Source organism: Podarcis gaigeae (assembly GCF_964106915.1).
Source record: "Podarcis gaigeae genome assembly, chromosome: 13".
Lineage (NCBI taxonomy): Eukaryota > Metazoa > Chordata > Lepidosauria > Squamata > Lacertidae > Podarcis > Podarcis gaigeae.
The window spans coordinates 6,385,889-6,407,137 of record NC_139689.1 but is presented as its reverse complement, the minus strand read 5'-3'; the positions used below and the strand labels follow the sequence as shown (position 1 = coordinate 6,407,137).

The following is a 21,249-nucleotide window of genomic DNA, read 5'->3' as shown; positions in this document are numbered from 1 at the left end:
CCTTCTTGGTGGTGGCACCCGCCCTGTGGAACGCCCTCCCTTCAGATGTGAAGGAAATAAGCAGCTATCTTCTCTTTAAAAGACATCTGAAGGCAGCCCTGTTCAGGGAAGTTTTTAATATTTAACACTGTACTGTTTTTAACACTTGATTGGGAGCCGCCCAGAGTGGCTGGGGAAACTCAGCCAGATGGGCAGGGTACAAATAATAAATTATTATTATTATTATTATTATTATTATTATTATTATTATTATCCACAGCCATGCATTTGAAACAGATCTCTCCCCCCCGCCCCAATAATCCTGGGAGCTGTAGTTTGTCAGAGGTGCTGAGGATCCTAACTGGGTGGGGTGAACTATAATTCCCACGCAATTTATTCACTTTTCTGGAACAGGGAGATTCATTTGCTGTAAGGGTGCTTTTAAAATTTGGGGGTATGCATGTTCCCTCTCTCGTGGATCTCTCCGTCTCTCGATAAATAGAGATCTCCCCCAGAGATCAACGTTATGAAACTATATCTGCTTTCCAAGTTTATTTTGGCAGCGGCGGAGCCTGAAACCGGATCGCCCTCCTCTCTGCTGCCCCCTGGAGGCCGGAGAGGAGGAAGAGGAGGCGGTCACGTGATTTACGGGAAAAGAAGCGGAGCCGGGAGAAATGGGCGAGGGAGGGTGGGGCAGAAGGAAAGGGGCGTGGCCAAGCCCAGAGGGGGCGTGGCGAAGTCCAGCTCAGCTGGAAGGGAAAAGCGCTGCTCGGTGTGTTTTGCGAAGAGGACTTCGCTGCAGGAGGGAGACTTGGAGATCGGAGGTGGGACATATATATATTTATATATATATATAAAAATAACATTTTCCTTTCGTTTATCATTCAACTTTCCTGCCTTAATTTTCTCCTGCCGCCTCCCCGAGCGCGTTTACTCGGGAGTAAGCCCCCGTTGAGTCCATCCAGTGGAGCTTTACTCCCGTGCAAAAGTGCTGGCGGAGGATCGCAGCCTTCCTCGCTACTCCGCTGCTGCAGATAAGAGTCTTTGCAGCACCTCAAAGTGCTTTATATAATAACCATTATTCTTGCTATTATTGTTACTGATCGTGCCGTAATCCGCGCGTTGGAGCCGATTTGATTTGATTTGATTATTTGTCTTGCTTATTACAGTATTGTTACTGATCGGGCCGTAATCCGGGCGTTAGAGCCGAATTTTACTTTATTTTATTTTAATTTGTCTTACTTTCAAGGAGGCCCATTGCAATCGACGGGGCTTAACGGGAGCCGTCTCCAACTTTTAAATTCCGAGGGAGGCGAGGTCTGGATTGCCTTTACTGTACTGAGCAATCCTGCGCGCCGCTGTTAATTGCGCCCAGCGAAGTTTCTGGGCAAGGGAAGGCGGTCGGGTTTGCAGTCCTTATGGTGTTGGCAGAATCGCTTTGTTTTCAAAACTATTGTTTTTATTAACAAAACCAACCAAGGAAGAATAAGGAAGAAGAGAGGAGGGAAAACAAGGGATAATAGAGAAGGACACCCTCTTCTGTCAGCCCAGTCTCTTAATCTCAGGGTGCAGAGTTCGAGTCCTACTTTGGGCAAAATATTTCTGCACTGCCGGGGGTTGGACTAGATGACCCCGGGGTTCCCTTCCAACTCTATGATTCTGTGAAAAGGCAATAAATAGCCAGCGATCCATGTGTCTTAATTTAAACATGTTGTCGCACGCCACCCCAGTCTCTGCGCGGTGCAAGAGTCTGGGGGTTCCAGGTACACATACATATATACAACCTGAGCCTACGATGGAGGGGTTCACAGCCCTGGCGGATCCCAGAGGATCTTGCTTCAACAGCCTTGGATCCCAGCAGAGATCAGGCACTGATGGCTCTCTCTCTCTCAGCTGGCCAGCTGCCTTCTAGCACAACTCTGGCTTTTGCCTTTCTAAGTAACAGAGAATTGAGAGAGGGGGACCAATCCGTTCGCCCTGTGGCACAGAGCCACTTCTTTTGTCCCCTTAAGGCGCCATACTTAGCAGGCCCTTACCCAGAAACTACCCCCCCCCCAGCTATTCCAGCCATTGAATCCTTGCCGGGTCCAGGAATTAGGAGGGAGGGACTCAGGCTACCCCCCCCCCAAAAAAAAAAACCCCTCACAACAATAAAATTCAATATATGCCATTCAGATGTTCAGACGGCTGCCCGCACAAAATGGCCGTTTAGAAAAAATCTGTGGTGCTGCACGACTCCAGACTGTTGTGCAAGAAGCTGATGCATGTTGGAAGATTCTTTGATGTCCTCGCTTTAAGACGGTTTCCCTTTTCTTTTCCACGTTTGCACCCCACCTTTCCTGCTAGAAGCTGAAGGTGGCTCATGTGGTCCTCCTCTCCCTCCTCCCTTTTGCCCTTACAACGCCCCTGCGAGGTAGTTTAGGCTGAGAGGCGGCGACTGGCTCCACTGAGCTCCATGTCTGAGGGAGCATTTGAACTTTGGTCTCCCAGGCCTTAGTCTGACGCTCGAACCATTGCACCACCCTGCCTCAGTTTCCTGTTTGCATCTCTCTCATGCTAACTCCTTCCTTCCTTCTTTCCTTTTTAATGCGGGCAACTTGTTTATTTCCTGCAATACTAATAGGCTCTAGTCTTATATTTTCCTTGGCTGTTTTGTCCTTCCCCTGGGGGTGCATTTCCTATGTCTCTCGTTCTCCCTGGCTACAGAAAACAGATTAAAAAAACCAAAGCATTAAAGAGGCCTAAAGTGGTGCGAGATTATTATTAAATGGTGCGTGCGTGTACACCTCGGGGACAGGATGGTGGTGGTGTAATCGCAGATCCCGAAGGATCTGGTGTTGTCCGCATTATCCGAGCAAACTTTTGTAGATTTGCAGACTGGTCCTACGCTGGTTTAGGGACGTGGGTGGCGCTGTGGGTTAAACCACAGAGCCTAGGACTTGCCGATCAGAAGGTCGGCGGTTTAAATCCCCATGATGGGGTGAGCTCCCGTTGCTCGGTCCCTGCTCCTGCCAACCTAGCAGTTCGAAAGCATGACGTGCAAGTAGATAAATAGGTACCGCTCCAGCGGGAAGGTAAACGGCGTTTCCGTGCGCTGGTCTGGTTCGCCAGAAGCGGCTTAGTCCTGCTGGCCACATGACCCGGAAGCTGTACACCAGCTCCCTCGGCCAATAAAGCGAGATGAGCGCCGCAACCCCAGAGTCGGCCACGACTGGACCTAATGGTCCAGGGGTCATTTACCTGTACCTTTACCTACGCTGGTCTACTCTCAAGTAAGCCCCTTTGAAGACGAATCGGGGAGCTGCTTCGATTGCATAGGGAATCTCTAATTTTAGGGAGGCAAAAGCTCCAAAAGCATCTGGAGGACTGCAGTTTGAGGAGCGCAGCGTTGTAGATTTAGGCAGAATCACGAGATCCCAAAATATGCATAGGGATTAGGCCTGGGCTGGTGCTGTGAGTGACAATAGCACTATTTATATTTCTCTCTGACACTATGAAAACACAATATTGTTATGCCTATTTACAAATGTACAGGTTGAGCCTAGATGGGAATCACACAGCTTAAACACTCCCAAATGCTCGTCCTTCTGGCCTCCAGGGACAAAGCGAAAAGGCTGCAACTCAGAGGCAGTAGCACCTGCCTTGCATAGAGAAGGTCCCGGGTTCGAGAAACGCCCTGCCTGAAACCCTGTACAGTAGTACCTCAGGTTAAGTACTTAATTCGTTCTGGAGGTCCGTACTTAACCTGAAACAGTTCTTAACCTGAAGCACCACTTTAGCTAATGGGGCCTCCCGCTGCCGCCGGAGCACGATTTCTGTTCTCATCCTGAAGCAAAGTTCTTAACCTGAAGCACTATTTCTGGATTAGCGGAGTCTGTAACCTGAAGCATATGTAACCTGAGGTACCACTGTAGTAGCACCTGCCTTGCATGCAGAAGGTCCCGGGTTCGAGAAACGCCCTGCCTGAAACCCTGTAGAGCCGTTTCTGCCAGGCAGAAATTCTGAGCCTGGTAGACAACCGATCTGACCCAGTATAGGGCAGCTTCCTAAATTTTGATGTTTACAATCCCCTCTCTCAGTCTGCCTCAAGCCGCCTTCACAATTCACCCTCCCAGCCGCCCGGATCACATCATCCTTTAGCTTGGGGCGTTGGCGGGGAGAGTTTCGGCGATTTCCCAGCCTCCTAGGAGGCCAACTATCGACAGCAACCAGTCAGCCTCCCTTAGGACGGTAGCAAACTGGGCGAGCGTGCCAGAATTATTATGAAGGCGGTTGCCAGGATCCATTTACTTTCCCCTTTCTGCTATCGTCCCGCCTTGCAGCTATATTTCATTCTGCAATTTGACGTTGTTAATGTAATAACGAAAAGGTTTGTTTCCCACCCAACAGACACGCTTTCTTTTCCAGAAGCCACACACGATAAGACGATAATTGCAAATAGTCTGTGCAGTGTAAGGGAAGCTGTTTTGGTGTGTGTGTGTGTGTGTGTGTGTGTGCGCCTCTTAAGTGTTTCTGAGATGTTTCCCAACTTATGGAGGACTGCAGGAAAGCAGTCTTGTTCAGAGTGAGGCTCTTGGGTTCTAGTCCAACCCGCGGCAAGGCCCCAACAGCCCCAGCGAGCGTGGCCAACGGCGCAAGGATCATGGGAGTTGTAGTACAGCAACATCCAGAGCAGCCTTTCTCAACCTGGGGGTCCCAGATGTTGTTGAACTACAACTCCCATCACCTCTAGCGAGCAAGGCCAGAGCTCAGGGATGATGGGAGCTGTAGTCTAACAAAATGTGGCTGGACTACAACTCCCATCCCCTCTAGCTAGCAAGACCAGAGCTCAGGGATGATGGGAGCTGTAGTCTAACAAAATGTGGCTGGACTACAACTCCCATCCCCTCTAGCTAGCAAGACCAGAGCTCAGGGATGATGGGAGCTGTAGTCTAACAAAATGTGGCTGGACTACAACTCCCATCCCCTCTAGCTAGCAAGACCATAGCTCAGGGATGATGGGAGCTGTAGTCTAACAAAATGTGGCTGGACTACAACTCCCATCCCCTCTAGCTAGCAAGACCAGAGCTCAGGGATGATGGGAGTTGTAGTCTAACAACATCTGGTTGGACTACAACTCCCATCCCCTCTAGCTAGCAAGACCAGAGCTCAGGGATGATGGGAGTTGTAGTCTAACAACATCTGGTTGGACTACAACTCCCATCTACAACTCCCATCCCCTCTAGCTAGCGAGGCCAGAGCTCAGGGATGATGGGAGTTGTATTCCAACCCACAGGCTGAGAACCGAGGGTCAAAGGCCACGTCTGAGATGTTCCTTCGCTGCCCAGATCTTCAGCTATGGAACTGACCCTTCGCCATTTTTCCTTTCTCTCTTCTGCTTTTACAGATGCCCTTTTTCCGCAAACAGGCATCTCCTCTTCGAAAGCTCACAGAAGCCTTTTTAAATTTTATTTTGAACGATCAGACTTCCTTGTAGCAGAAGTTTGCACCCGCTGGTTTTTGTCCCACCCACCCCATTCAAAATGACACAAAACAGTACGAGAAAAAACAATGGGTGTCAGTCAATGGGCACAAAAGCGGTTTCAGTATTACAAGTGTAGCCACAGAGCCGGAAAGAGTCGTCGGCTGCAGGGGGCCGGGGCCCTTACAGAGTTAACGCACGAAGTAAATACAAAACAATAGGCCTCGAAATAGGCCCTTTGTGGGTTTTGCCACATATCGCATTACAGTGTTGCGTGGGTTTGTCAGCCACGACCAAGTGCCAATTTTTTGGTATGAGCCTCGATTCTTGCGCTCCGTTCCCAGAGCTCTTCGCAGAGCTACAATTCCCGGCGCCCTCAGCAAACTACAGTTCCCAGGACTCTCTTTTTTGAGGGTGGGATCCTTTGTGTGGCGTGTACACAGCCTGCACCCCCCAAAATTAATTTAGGCAAGAGCCGGCTTTAGGCCTGCTCATCTTGCTGGGACGAGGCAAAGGCCATTTTTGGAATTTCAAAATGGTGCCATTAAAAGTGGCGGGTTAAAATAGGTGGGTGGGACTTGCTATATCAGGCAGTTGGCAGGCGGCCGCCCCACACACTAGCCAAAGCCAGGTACGCAGTGGTGGGACCCAATAAGGATTCGAAAAGATCCCCCAACCGAGGTTTCCTCAGCCTCGGCCCTCCAGATGTTTTGAGACTACAATTCCCATCATCCCTGACCACTGGTCCTGCTAGCTAGGGATCATGGGAGTTGTAGGCCAAAAACATCTGGAGGGCCAAGGTTGAGGAAGACCGTCCCAACCCGGGGGCTGGATCCGGCCCATTCGCCTTCTAAATCCGGCCCGCAGACGGTTCTTTTATTTAAAATGCACCTCTGGGTTATTTGTGGGGCATAGGAATTCATTCATTTTTTCCATTCAAAATATAGTCCGGCCCCCCACAAGGTCTGAGGGACAGCGGACCGGCCCCCTGCTGAAAAAGTTTGCTGCCCCCTGCCCCAACCCTTTAATTTTTTCCAAACGAAGTATCATAATTAAACTCTCTCCTCACACCTTCCAGGCGATCCCTCCTCCCCAACCAGGCTGATCTCTGTATTCCGTCTCTCCCCCCCCCCCCCTGTCAAGGATGGCGACGTCTCGGCGCGGGGTTCGAAGGACGCGCAAGCTGCGCCAGTGGACCGTGGAGCAGGTGGAAAGCGGTCAGTTCCCGGGGGTGGTCTGGGACGACCCTCCCCACAAGACCATGTTCCGCATCCCGTGGAAACACGCGGGGAAGCAGGAATTCCGGCACGAGGAGGATGCTGGCTTTTTCAAGGTACTGTACCTGCGTTTCGGTGGGTTGAGCTGGATGACCTTTTGGGGTCCCTCCCCGTCCTGCAGCTCTGGGATTCTGGCACCCACGGGAACGGGGCAGCATTAGTGGGAAAAGCAGAGACTTGCTGGCAATGTGAAGATCGTTCAGAAGCGTTTGCGGCGTTCTGCCTCCCCTTCTTCCTGGTTCATTTGTCAATCTATTTATTGATTTTGTGCATAGCTGTCAACCATCCCTTATTTGGCGGGAAAGTCCCTTATCCCACCGCCGTGTCCCCCTGCTGTCCCTTATTGATGATGTCCCTTAAATTTCCCGGGTTTCAAAGGAAGCAGCTCCTCTCCCTCCCTCCCTGCTGGCCAGGGAGGAGGGAGGCTCCAACTGTGTTGCTTGGCTGCGTTGCTCACCCAATAAGGAGTCTAAGAACGACTGGGGGGTGGAGCTTGCATGCCTTGTGCCAATCAAATCAGCCGCGTTGCCTGGGGACATGCCTTTGCTCAGCGCTTCCCAGCGGAGAGGTGACGGGGGTTTTCCTTGCTGCATCCCCTTTGCCGGGTTGCTGCGCTGTGGGAACCACCGCTTGAGGCTTTGTTTGGCTGCTGGCTGGGCTTTCTGCCTTTGGCTCAGAGGGGCTCAGAAGTTGAACATACCTGTGCTTGGAAAATCCCTTATTTTGGCTGCTAATCCCTTATTTTCGAGGCTGCTGGTCCCTTATAAATAATTATTATTATTATTTTCAAATCTGTAACTTGACAGCTATGGCCAAAGCAGTGCAAAATATCACGCTTCTGAGTCGCTGTTCTCGCCGAGGTTGCAAAGCTACGTCCTGCCTGCTCTGTTTTGGACTGCGATGGGGCGTGCTCCCATCATGGCGGGGGTTGTGGGGGGAATCTCCGCAGGTAGAAAAGCTGTATCTCAGGGGAAAGTCTGGGCTGCAGAGGAGCGTTGTGGTTGAGATGCAGTTGCAAGGAGGCTTGACGCTGTGTCTCTGTCTCTCCCTCCAGGCCTGGGCTGTCTTTAAAGGAAAGTACAGGCCGGGCGAGCCCCTCGACCCTGCCACATGGAAGACACGCATCCGCTGCGCTTTCTCCAAGAGCCCCGAGTTCGAGGAGGTGCCGGAACGCTCCAAGCTGGGAACCGCAGAGCCCTACAAGGTGTACCGCCTGGTGCCGCTGCCTGAGCAGGGCCTTGGTAAGGACATTGGCCTCCATTCCCCCCACGTCCTTCAAGTTCCTATACATCCTGCGGCCCAAAAAACTGTGTTTCCCTGTGAGGTAATGTGAGGGGGTGCCCTATATAAGCCCACCTTTTCTCAGAGGAAGGAAATTCATACACCGTCTAAAATGGGGGTCCCTCCTCCCCACCAGAGAGGTTTAGCAACCGAACTCTCTTCCCAGGGAACGATGGGAGTTTTAGCACTCTGAGGGGAATGGGGGTCCCTTGTCAGCATCGCCCTTGAGCCAGTGCCACCAACTGGACTCATGCACTTCAGCCCCGACTGGGCTTTGCGAGCTGGGTAGCACTTCCAGAGACCACCTTCTGCACAGGAACAGGTCAAAACAAAAAATTCCTTCCAGTAGCACCTTAAAGACCAACTAAGTTAGTTCTAGGTATGAGCTTTCGTGTGCATGCACACTTCTTCAGATACACTGAAACAGAAGTCACCAGACCCCTCTATATAGTGAGAAGGTGGGGAGGGGTATTACTCAGAAGGGTGGTGGGAAATCTGAAGAAGTGTGCATGCACATGAAAGCTCATACCTAGAACTAACTTAGTTGGTCTTTAAGGTGCTACTGGAAGGAATTTTTTGTTTTGACTATGGCAGACCAACACGGCTACCTATCTGTAATTCAGAGGAACAGGTCAAAGTGCTGTGGACTCAGAGCTTAGAGTTGTGAGCGCCGGATTCACTCCCACAAGAAGACAGTCGTCGCACAGCAGAGTATAGCAGAGTATAAACGACTCGGAGAGCAGCTCTGTAGAATATCTTCTTTATTCTATCTACAACTATAATACACAACTATATACAGAGCTAAATGAGGTCTAAACGAAAATGCTGAACTGCTCTGAGTGTCTGCAACTGGTCTTAGCAGCAACCTTATCTATACACACGATCTCTCTCTAACACTCAGTCTCTCTTTGATGTGAGGCTGGAGCGGAATAAGTAGAGAGCAGAAACCGCCCCTCCTCTCTGGAGAATCAGCAGAGAACATCAGCAGATTCTTGGATATGGGAGGGGTTAAATCTCCTCACCCCTAAGAATTCTCAGCACCTTTATTGAACTACAGTTCCCAACAGGATGGATTAACTTATTAAACCCTCACAATAATTTCATTATTATCTGTCTGTGTATTTCCAATAGTTAACCAGATCAGTGATTTTTGATGTAACTGTAAAAACTACTCTGGAAATTTATTATTCCAAAAATGAAACATTCATCTGGTTGTAAATATTAAGATGATAACGGCAAGAATGAGTCTTTCTGTGGAAAAAAAAAAGACTTAAGTCAAGTCTTACTGACTAGTGATTTAAATCGATTTCAAGGGACCCAGCCCAAACCAAGAAAGACAAAAGCGCCCAGGCCAGAATCTTCCAGCGGGTCCTCAGAGAAGGAGAATGGTGATCCGGATAGCAGCCTCCCTCAGCCTCCAGCCGCCGTCTACAAGATGGTGAGTGCCAAAGGAGCGAAAGGATGAGAAGCAATAGGAACGCTGGCATCTGGAGATGCCGCCAGGATTCGAACGCGGAACACGCCGCATGCAGAGTAGAGGCTCTGTGCTCCAAACTGCAGACCTTCCCCCAAAAAAGTGGTTCGCAGTGGTGACAAGCGGAAGGGAACAAAACACCATGAACACAAGAAAATATTGCATATCAAAATATTTTATTTATTTTTTTAAACCCACATGGCAGAAATTCTGTCATTTTGAATAATGCAGTCAGTGAGAATATTCAAGTAAGCCTAGGCAAATGAAGGAATTTCCATTCGAAGTTTAAAACCTCCCAAATCTGTTTCTGGAGGGTTTCGATGGGGGATTAGTGCCACAACCCACCCCCCAAAAAATTGCCTCCCAGAGGTTTGTACCCCTCAGACTTCCAGCAGGGTCTCCTCTGATCAATTTCCCCCCCTCCGCCATTTCCACTGAAGCAAAATCTCATTATTTTTATTTTTAACTTCCTGGCTACTATCCCACTCTCCCCCATTTGCAATCTTCACACACACCCTTTAATTCCCCTATTCTCTTAGGTGAGCCTTTGCCAACTAGCAATTCCCATAAGCCCCGGCCAGCACTTTGAGCACAAGATCATAGAATTGTAAAGTGGGATGGGGACCCACGAGGGTCATCCAGCCCAACCCCAGCCACGCAGGAATCATTTGTACGACGTGGGGCTCATACCCATGACCCTGAGATCAAAAAAGCCCTGTGCTGTGCTGACGGAGCTATCCCAGGAGATATGAAAAGATTAGATGTGACAGGAACATTGGAAGCAGGCCTTTATAATATGTATCGGCAATATTTTGGAAGAGAGGACTGGAAACTCCTGCGTTGATATAGGGATAGATGGTGTGTGTGTGTGTGTGTGTGTGTGTGTGTGTGTGTATACACACACACACACACACACAGAGAGAGAGAGAGAGAGAGAGAGAGAGAGAGAGAGAGAGGAGGCGGCTAGATTATAGATCCCCCATGTTCTGCACCCCCCGGCTTGAAGCAAATTGTGGTATTAGTGGGGTGCTTGGGTCTGTATTAAAAAGGACAGGGGAACAATACAGTGGTACCTTGGTTCTCAAACAACTTGGAAACCAAACACTGCAAACCCAGAAGTAAGTGTTCCAGTTTGTGAACTTTTTTCGGAAGCCGTACGTGCTCTGTTTTGAGTGCCACGCTTCTGTTTTGAGTGTTACACTGAGGTCTGTCTGTTTTTGCTATTTATTTTGTCTTTTTGTTTTTGCGGCTCTTTTTGTTCTGTTTTTGCAACTGTGTGGAACCCAGTTCAGCTACTGACTGATTGATTGTGTGACTGCAGTACAGTGGTACCTCGGGTTACATACGCTTCAGGTTACAGACGCTTCAGGTTACAGACTCCTCTAACTCAGAAATAGTACCTCGGGTTAAGAACTTTGCTTCAGGATGAGAACAGAAATCGTGTGGTGGCAGCAGGAGGCCCCATTAGCTAAAGTGGTGCTTCAGGTTAAGAATAGTTTCAGGTTAAGAACGGACCTCCGGAACGAATTAAGTACTTAACCCGAGGTACCACTGTACATTGATTATTACTTTCATTTTATGGATCAGTGGTCTCGTTCGTTAGTGAAATTCATGTTAAATGGCTGTTTTAGGGGTTGTTTTTAAAAGTCTGGAACGGATTAATCTGTTTTGCATTTCTTTCTATGGGAAAGCGCACCTTGGTTTTGGAACGCTTTGGTTTTGGAACGGACTTCTGGAACGGATTAAGTTTGAAAACCAAGGTACTACTGTATACCACAGTGTGGTGTGTGTGTATGAACACACCCTAATATCTCTTCTTCCCCCTCCAGGAATCCAGCTCCATGTTCGAAGCCATCGCTAGCCAGGCCCCAAACGCATTCGCCGCTTTGGTCGTCCCAAATGGGGAGATGAAACCTGAGTCCATGGAGTCAGGTGGGGCAATTCGCATTTCCCTCTGTTTTGTGGCTCTGATCGCGGCGTGAGGAGATCCCCATTTCTCTCCCTGTTCACCCAGACAGGGGCACATCCCCCTTGTTTCCCGCCCCCCTCAGGAAGTGATCTGTGCTTAAAACCTCGCAGAACAGGAGACCTGCTTCCTGGAAAATAAGTGTTCGCTTGAACCGAGAGAAGACGTTCGGCCTCTCGCTCCATGGAAAGAAAACAGTGTGTCGAAATGTTTGATGCACCAAAGAAGCCTGCATTTAATGCAAAGTTTGTACCACTTTAAACAGCTTCCCCCAGAGAATTCTGGGAGCTGTAGTTTGTTCAGGGTGCTCACAGAGCTACAGTTCCCAAAGTCCCCTGGGGGAGAGGAATTGAGTTTAATAGGTATCACCCTTCCCAGCTCCTGGCAACAGGAATTATGGAATAGGGCTTACAGATTGGCTTACTTTCCCCCTCCTTTCCCTGGTCTTCTTGCAAATTAATTGCAGACGGTCCAGAAAGGCAGGCAATGGATTATGGCACTATTTGTTCATTTCTAAGGTACTAGTCCTCATCGCTGCTGTCTTAATTCTAGGTGCGTACGGGAACTGGCTGTGGTGTACATCTGATTACAGGCATTCTCTTCCTTGTTAACATTCTACTTTTTCCAAATATTTCCACCACCCCTCACATTTTTATTAAATGTTGCAGTTTCAACAAAGCTTGCTTCTCTCTCAAATTTGAAAATGCTAAAAAAACAACAACACACACACAAGCAAGCAATAATCAGAGCAGGTATGAAGGAATATATAATCTTGGGGAAATACGTGATATCAAGTACAGAGGAACTGTTGTGGGCTGTCAAGGTACTAAGACCATTATAATTTTAAATCTTTTTTACCTCCTTGTTCATAAAAACCCACAGGCGAAGAAGTGCTAGCCATTTTCCTTTGTTCGTAAAAATAACAAATAATGCCACATTTGCCAAAAGCAAACGATTTCTACATAATCTTAAACATGTCTCCATTTCTCAAGTAATTCTGTCTCCCAGTCCTTGCAGTACAAGGAATCTGTAGTTATTCCAGGCCCCCAAATAGACTCTGCCGTTGATTCCAGAAAAATGTGCCAACTGGGGGCCATTGAACGCTCCCATTCCCATGGTGTGGGCATCTTGGCATGGGAAAGACCATTTTTGAGTTAATGTCTTAGGAAATGATTCCTTTATTCTGTGGAAAGGCTGGTTTCTCATTTCCTTGCCCTTTTCTGCTTCTTCACACTAGTGCTGGCTGTGAATGAGATTGCTGCCTTCCACCAGAAGCCAGAACCTGACCAAGCTGTGCCCATTTCAGAGACTGTTAGAGGTGAGGTGACGGAAGTTGGTGTCTTAGCTGTGCAGCTGCCTTGGAAGGGGTCTATAAAGAAGGCACAGGGCTCCGTTCTTGTAATAATCACATTGTATGCAATATCAGCCTGCTCCTTCAATTCCCTGTGCATTTAAAAATGTTGATAATTGTTTTTTAAAATGATATTCTGCTGCAGCAGCCCTGGAGTCGCTGCTAAGAGACAACAGAGCAGCCTTTCTCAACCTGTGGGTCCCCAGATGTTGTTGAACTACAACTCCCATCACCCCTAGCTAGCAAGGCCAGAGCTCAGGAATGATGGGAGTTGTAGTCCAACAACATCTGGGGACCCACAGGTTGAGAACCGCTGCAATAGACTTCCAAGCATGGCCAAACCTGGCCCTCCAGATGTTTTGATTGAGACTACAACTCCCATCATCCCTACCTAACAGGACCAGTAGTCAGGGATGATGAAAATTGTGGTCCCAAAACATCTGGAGGGCTGAGTTTGGCCATGCCTGCGACGGTCTCTGAATCTAAGCGATAAATAATATTTTACTTCAGTGTGTCAGAAGTTAACTCCTCCTGCTTTTATTGGAGGCGGGGCTATGCAAATGATGTTGTGGGCAGTCCCCTTCAGTGGGATGAGTACTGGTTTGGGGGGGACAGGGGGTGGGCAGGGGTGGAGGACTTCCCTAGTCCTGAATGGGGTAACTGTGCCCCTGAAGGACCAGGTGCGCAGCCTGGGAGTCATTTTGGACTCACTGCTGTCCATGGAGGCGCAGGTCAGTTCTGTGTCCAGGGCAGCTGTCTACCAGCTCCATCTGGTACGCAGGATGAGACCCTCCCTGCCCACAGACTGTCTCGCCAGAGTGGTGCATGCTCTGATTATCTCCCACTTGGACTACTGCAATGCATTCTACTTGGGGCTACCTTTGAAGGTGACCCGGAAACTACAACTAATCCAGAATGCGACAGCCAGACTGGTGACTGGGAGCGGCCGGCGAGACCACATAACACCGGTCTTGAAAGACCTACATTGGCTCCCAGGATGTTTCCAAGCACAATTCAAAGTGTTGTTGCTGACCTTGAAAGCCCTAAACGGCCTCAAAGGCCCAGTATACCTGAAGGAGCGTCTCCAGCCCCATCGTTCATCCTGGACACTGAGGTCCAGCTCCGAGGGCCTTCTGGCGGTTCCCTCCCTGTGAGAAACGAGGTTAGAGGGAACCAGGCAGAGGGCCTTCTCGGTAGTGGCACCCGCCCTGTGGAACGCCCTCCCGTCAGGTATCAAGGAAACAAGCAATTATCTTACTTTTAGAAGATATCTGAAGGCAGCCCTATTTAGGGAAGCTTTTAATATTTGATGTTTTATCGTGTTTTTAATATTCTATTGGGAGACGCCCAGAGTGGCTGGGGAAACCCAACCAGATGGGCGGGGCATAAATATTATTATTATTATTATTATTATTATTATTATTATTATTATCCTCTTACAGATTCTACCCTCACACAAACAGGCCAGGAAAGGCCCAGGGGATATTATGCAGACTGACACCCCCCAATAAAACCCTATAACAGCTCTCATAATCCTTATTATTAGTACACATCGTGTCCAGAGAGGCAGTAGCTGACCCTCTCATTTTCCTTCTTCTCGTCTCCCAGGCAGTCCAGGGAACTTCTTCGTCATTCTGTCCGTCTCCTACGGCGGCACGGTGGTCCTGAAAGAGTTGCTGCCGGAGGGAGAGTTCCTGGTCACTTCCGCCGCAGCCCCTCTGGGAACGTCTAGCAACAGCATGCTCCGGGTTGTGCTGCCGCCCGCCTCCAGTCTCGAGGACGCCCAGAAGGAGGCCAACATCCGCCGGCTGCTGAAGGACCTGGAGAAGGGCGTCATGGCGGCCAGCAACGCGGAGGGGATTTTCGTTCAGTGCCGGGGCCGAGCCAGCATCTTCTTGCGTGGTCCGGGGGGCACCCAGGCCCACCGGAAGCTGCCCAGCAACGCCTTCCTTCACCTGTTCAGCACCAAGGCATTTAAGTCAGGTGAGGCTGAGTCAAAGGCAGTTGGCAAGAAGGCCACAGCGGGTGTTGCCGTGTTGCAGCCATAGCTGTCAACCGTCCCTTATTTGGCGGGAAAGTCCTTTATCCCAGTGCCGTTTCCCGCTGCTGTCCCTTATTGATGATGTCCCTTAAATTTCCCGGGTTTCAAAGGAAGCAGCTCCTCTCCCTCCCTCCCTGCCGGCCAGGGAGGAGGGAGGCTCCAGCTGTGTTGCTTGGTTGCGTTGCTCCCCCAATAAGGAGTCTGTTGATTTTAAAATCTGTAAGTTGACAGCTATGGCTGAATTTCACCCCCAAAGGCACACTCCTCTGTCGTCTCCCGAGACATATGGAGCACCTTTGGCAAGAGCAGAGGTGGGGAAGCCATGTCCCTCCAGGCGCCGTGGGTCTCCAGACCCCATCAGCCCCAGGGAGATGGGGGTCAGGTGTGCTGCAACCATAGCTGTCAACTTACAGATTTGAAAATAAGGGACCAGCAGCCTCAAAAATAAGGGATCAGAAGCCAAAATAAGGGATTTTGCAGGCACAGGTATGTTCGACTTCTGAGCCCCTCCAAGCCAAAGGCAGAAAGGCCAGCCAGCAGCCAGACGAAGCCTCAAGCGGTGGTTCCCACAGCGCAGCAACCCGGCAAAGGGGATGCAGCAAGGAAAACCACCATCACCTCTCCGCTGGGAAGCGCTGAGCAAAGGCAAGTCCCCAGGCAATGCGGCCGATTTGATCGGCACAAGGCATGCAAGCTCCACCCCCCAATCGTTCTTAGGCTCCTTATTGGGTGAGCAACGCAGCCAAGCAACACAGTTGGAGCCTCCCTGGCTGGCAGGGAGGGAGAGAGGGAGAGGAGCTGCTTCCTTTGAAACCCGGGAAATTTAAGGGACATCATCAATAAGGGACAGCAGCGGGACACGGCGCTGGGATAAGGGAGTTTCCTGCCAAATAAGGGACGGTTGACAGCTATGGGGTGAAGTCAAACCGTTGGAGAGTCAAAGCGTCTGCTGTGGCCGTAGAGGCCAATACGGGGAGACATGTTTTGTTGCAGCTGGGGCAGAGGAAGGTGTCAGGTTGTGCTGCGGCAGCAGATGCACCCCGGCGTTTCTCCTCCTCCCGGTGTCATTCCTCCTCTGGTCACTGCTGTATGGATGCACGAACTGACGGCCTGTCTCCAGGCCCGGCGGTCGTCTGCAAGGGGTACCTGTAGGAGCGTCTCCACCCCTATCGTTCTGCCCGGACACTGAGGTCCAGCTCTGAGGGTGGTTCCCTCCCTGAGAGAAGTGAGGTTACAGGGAACCAGGCAGAGGGCCTTCTCAGTGGTGGCACCCACCCTGTGGAACGCCCTCCCATCAGATGTCAAGGAGATAAGCAACTACCTGACTTTTAGAAGACATCTGATAATTGAGACATAGATATAGCTATATCTGAACTTTCATGCATATCAGTTAATATCTTGACCCTCCTCCATGAAAATAACTGTTTACTTGGCCGTTTTCATATGTTGTGAAGGCTGAAATTTCAATTCAGTGGGGCCAAAACACCATCCATCCAGTATATTTAAGTATCTGTCAATGGTCACCTCCTTGTTATCAGAGGCCCATAATCCACATTCCTTTGTAGGAAAATAAGAAATAACGTAAAACTATTTTTGCAGGCAAAAAAGGAAATCAAATTTTTTTTGGGGGGTGACAAATTTTCCACACTGGGTACCGCCTGACCTTCCTACGCCTCTGGCCGCAGGATGTCTATTGCCGTATTCATTTGACAAAGCCCAATTTGGTTCTGGTACTTCCCGCTGTATCATGCTGCTGTCTTTTCATTTTCCGCCAACAGCACTGCAGGAATACTCCCTGGGCCGTGGGCCTAAGCCTGAGCACCAAGTCACTCTCTGTGTCGGGGAGGAATTGGGGCAGGACTGCGTGGACAGCAAGAGAATCGTCATTCAGGTGAGATTTATTAAGCGTCGGCAAGGCAGACGCGCATTGTTCAGTTCAAAGTGTTGGTGCTGACCTTTAAAGCCCTAAACGGCCTCGGTCCTGTATACCTGAAGGAGCGTCTCCACCCCCATCGTTCAGCCCGGACACTGAGGTCCAGCACCGAGGGCCTTCTGGCGGTTCCCTCATTGCTAGAAGTGAGGTTACAGGGAACCAGACAGAGGGCCTTCTCGGTGGTGGCACCCGCCCTGTGGAACGCCCTCCCTTCAGATGTGAAGGAAATAAGCAGCTATCTTCTCTTTAAAAGACATCTGAAGGCAGCCCTGTTTAGGAAAGTTTTTAATATTTAATGCTGTATTGTTTTTAACACTCGATTGTGAGCCGCCCAGAGCGGCTGGGGAAACCCAGCCAGATGGGTGGGGTATAAATAATAAATTATTATTATTATTATTATTATTATTATTATTATTATTATTATTATTATTAGTTGGGAAGAAGCCTGCCAAGGGTGGAGACAAAAGACATGCCATGCAGAGAATGTAAGAAATAAATGCATTTTGGGCCAACAATGCTAGGGAGAAGAGCAGAAACACATTGCGAGTGCAGGTGAGGGGGCACCGGACGCCGAAGTAAACCTATTTATTCTGTCAGTTTTCTAAGCGTTGAGGGCAGAGGTGAATTCTGCGTAGCGCATGGGGAAATCACAGCAGAGACGCAAGCTGGGTAGATGGAAGAGATGTGAGTTATGGCATCTGGGAGGTGGATAAGTCATATTTGGAGGAAACTACAGCAGGGTAGTAGGCAGAATTTGGAGCGGAACAGCATTCAGGACCAGTGTGCCCAGTCGATCATGGCGCAAGACGTGTTGGGAAACGGTGGCGGGTTTTTAGATGCGAGTGATGGGAAGGACGCTGGTCCAAACGGTGAGCGGCCTATGCAGTCGTTCAAAATTTCTGGAGTCATTTCAGTGGTTGCTTTCCCCCTCTTCTCCGCTCACAGATGGAGCAGATATTTGCTTCGGCCGCAGTCTCTCCTCCCGGGGTACAAGCAGCTGCTCCCCAAGTCGTTTCGGATGCCTCCGCTGGGAAATGGGATGCTTCTGGGGCACCTGAATGCTGAAGTCACCTGTCCTGTCCCTCTGATTTGGGGAGCTGCTGACCCGCTTGTGGTACAGACCCATCCGGGGTCTTGGAAAAGTTCCTCGGAGCGGCACTTCCTACTTCTTGCCTCATTCTCTCGGGCGGGACTTCCTACTTTACTCATTCCTGCACGTCGGAACAACTTCTACCTGTGAACTTGGCATTATGTAGAAAAAGTGTGAAACACTAGAGCAGAAACCCTGGTGGGAATTATTTCCTGGTGATATCCTGAGATGAGAGCGATCGCTTTTCCTCTCCTAATTAGCAGCGATAAGCTCCTCCTTCTCCTTTTCCCAGCTGAGGAATGGCTGGGAAGTAATACAAAACCTTGTGGGGAAAAAAACCCCTTTTTTTGCCTCCCTCATTCCCGTGCCTACTGAGCTCATGCCTTCTTGCACTTTATTAGTATCTAGGAAAATGTGCACTTAGACTGTCTTTCACGCTTGCTGTGTGGATCTGAAAATATTTGTTTAAATAATAAAGTTTTATTGGAAATGGACGCTGGAATCTGGTGTGGGAGTTTTGAATCATGTGGCAGAGAATCCCACAGGTTTCACGTTTTGTGAGGTAGTGTTTTTTTCTTTATTTTTTGTCTGCTTTAATCCTGAATCTCAGAGAATCCTGACCTATAAGGATGCTATAGGCACCTTAAAAAGCCATTTTATCCAGAATGCAACCAGAGAGGGGCCCCCTAGACAGATTCCATTGTGTTCTCAAGTAACACATCCCAGGGAACACTCTCATAGGCATCAATTAAGCATTTTCCTTTCACTGAATTGAACTCTGCAGCCTTTTTACCAAAATTCAAAAACGATAATGGAAATGCACTTAAAACAAACAGAATCCTTGGGGTTTCTTCTTTCTATCTCTTGCTTTTCAATATTGATCTGGGCGTTTACTGCTTTGGGTTTTCAAAATGTGCATGCCAGGAACCAGCGGAAGTGGTTAATTTTGTTTCAGAAATGGTTCTCCCCCCCCATTTGTTCCTCTCTTTTACTATGTTCTTGTCATTTTTTATATGCTGTCTCTGTTGGAAATACGAGGAGAGGTGCTTTACAAAAAGAGAGACCATCCTCTTCTCCAGCTGTAGTTACTCTTTTGAGACCTTTAAGTTTTCATAATAGGAAGTGAAAGTGAAGTTTTCACAATGGGAAGTTAATTCAGTTCCCACATCAAAAAGCAAATACCTACCCCAAGATCCATGCCCAAATTGACCAGTTACACCCCCTAGTCCTTTACTTGGAACCACATTTCATTCAGCTTGGTCAGATTCTATGTAAAGGGCTCCCTAAAAAATGAGTATGATTCTGTGTTACGTAACTCTGGCGCTGGTCTCTTCTAAGCCTCCCATGTGGTTGATGAGTCACCATTATTTTGCCTGTGGTTTCCCTGAACCGATACTCTGCTTGTTTGCTGATTCATGCATGTGTGCTCATCAGTCATCAACAGCTGCAAAAGCTGTTCAGTGGGAATAACCAGTTTACTCTTGAAATAAAAAAAATTAAGGTCTTTGTCAGGACTGCCGCTAGGTCCCAGCTCACAGAGGACCAACGCCCAGTGGATATTATATACAAAAGTCTTTATTGAAGTTTAGTTTCCATTTCCAAGCTCTGGGCGCGCAGGCCCACGTCTTAACGCTAGACCGGCTAAGTCCCCTCTGACTCACTGCTCCACCCACACCAGTTTAAGATTCTAGCCCGGCTCCACCTCTTGCGCTGCTCTTTCCTGCGTTGGGTCCTTCTGCCCTCTGGGGTTCCCTCCTTCCTGGACTCCTCTGACGCGGAGCCTCCTGAGTCTTGCCCCTCCCTCCGGCGGGCTTTAGGACCTGGCTCCCTTCCCGGGCTCCCCGCTGTGCCGCGCTCCTGTACATTTGAACTTGGCGCGCGCGCCCAGCCGGTGACTTTCCTTCTGACCGTTTCCCCGCTTCCTGATGTGGGTGTTGCCAAACCTGACTCCTCTCCTCCCTCTGGTGGTGAGGGCACTGGTCCCGACTCCTGGGACTCCCCCTCCCCACTGCGCTCTGGTGGAGACGCTGGCCCTGATCTCCAGCTGCTGTTCAGGGACTCCCCGCTGGCCCCTCCCTCTTGAGGTTTCTCCCTTGGAATCTCCCTTGCTCTGGCCACCGGCGCTCCCTTCTGTGAGTCCTCCGATTCGCTAGAGAGGCTTGTGGAATAACTCTGGCCACTGTCACTGCCTGCGCCCCCCTCGTACTCCTCCTCCTCACTCTCCATTTGCTCCCCCTCCTGTGTCTCTCCTTCTGAACCCCTGACATCCATCCCCCCCTCGAAGCCCCCCCTTCCCCCCTCCCCCTCTTCCGGTGCGGGTTCCGGGTGCTCCATTGTTGTAGGGGTGAGTCCAGGATACAGCTCGTCCCCTGAGGCTTGCAACCATCGAGATAAGTCCGGGAAGTCCCCCATGGGCTCGTCGACGACGACCTCCTCCGCTTCCATCTCCTGCGCGGTGTGCTCGAACTCTGCGCTCGACCCCAAATCACCCAAGAGCCCTCCTCCCCCTGTTGCTTGATGGGGGTCCACCTCCCAGGGCCCCTTCGGCATGTCTCTGCGCCAGCCCACTTCGGGTTGGTCCTCCCACCAATAAGATCCCCCCGTGCCAAAACCTGAAAGTGATCCCTCCGGAGAGCTGCCTCCCGGAGCCGAGTCCTCAGCTGACGAGAAACCCCGGAAAGTGCTGGCCGAGAGTGTGGGTGTGAACAAACAATCCTCGAAAAAGCCCGCCGGCATAGGCTTGTGCGGGAAAAGTGTGTGGAATTCTTCCTTGAGCAACTGCTCTTCCACTGCGTAATCCGGCACCCACCTGTTGGCGCTGGCCGGGGTGTCCTCTGTGGCGAGAAGATATTCAATCCCATCCTCCCCCCACCTTGAGTCTAAAATCTCAGTGGCTTCATTAAGTGGCTCCCCTTTCGGCGACCCCCCTTTTTTGGGCGCTTCTCTGAGCGGGTCTGGCGCCTTCCCCGGTGCTTGAAACCTGTGGGGCTCTCTGTAGGGCGTGAGCACTGATCTATGAAAGACCGGGTGCATTCTGGAACCCTCCGGGAGTGTCAACCGGAAGGCCACTGGGTTGATCTGCGCCTCTACTTGGTAAGGCCCTAGCTGCTTGTGCCCTAGTTTCTTCTTGGCTAACGATCTGGCTGGAACTGCTTGTGCTGCCAACCAGACCCAGTCTCCCACCTGGATGTCCTCCCCAACCCTCCTGTGTCGATCTGCCTGCACTTTGTAAGCCTGTTTTGCCAACTCTAACTGCCTCCTGAGCTGCTCGTGGATCTCCTGCAACTCCGCTGCCACTTCCTCTGCTCCCTGTGGCTCCCCCTCCCGCACTGTGTCCAGACCCGGGAAGGTTCTGGGATGCCTCCCGTAGTTGGCGAAAAATGGGGTCACCCCCGT

At 50.1% G+C, this 21,249-nt stretch overlaps 1 protein-coding gene across 1 annotated transcript; it reads left to right on the top strand.

The window, feature by feature from the left end:
* Positions 1-689: 689 nt before the first annotated feature.
* Positions 690-18,347, top strand: IRF9 (interferon regulatory factor 9). The gene is made up of 9 exons (XM_083706898.1): positions 690-803; positions 6,584-6,773; positions 7,772-7,958; positions 9,312-9,436; positions 11,302-11,404; positions 12,676-12,756; positions 14,398-14,772; positions 16,609-16,721; positions 17,709-18,347. The coding sequence occupies exons 2-9, from the start codon at positions 6,585-6,587 to the stop codon at positions 17,826-17,828; spliced, it is 1,293 nt and encodes a 430-aa protein (XP_083563024.1). The 5' UTR covers positions 690-803; position 6,584; the 3' UTR covers positions 17,829-18,347.
* Positions 18,348-21,249: the final 2,902 nt, after the last annotated feature.

Excerpts from the sequence above, each read along its gene's own strand:
- IRF9 (XM_083706898.1), top strand. The coding sequence starts at position 6,585 with ATGGCGACGTCTCGGCGCGGGGTTCGAAGGACGCGCAAGCTGCGCCAG. Across the intron at positions 14,773-16,608 it reads CACCAAGGCATTTAAGTCAG|CACTGCAGGAATACTCCCTG; the intron begins GTGAGGCTGAGT and ends TTCCGCCAACAG. Across the intron at positions 16,722-17,708 it reads GCAAGAGAATCGTCATTCAG|ATGGAGCAGATATTTGCTTC; the intron begins GTGAGATTTATT and ends CTCCGCTCACAG.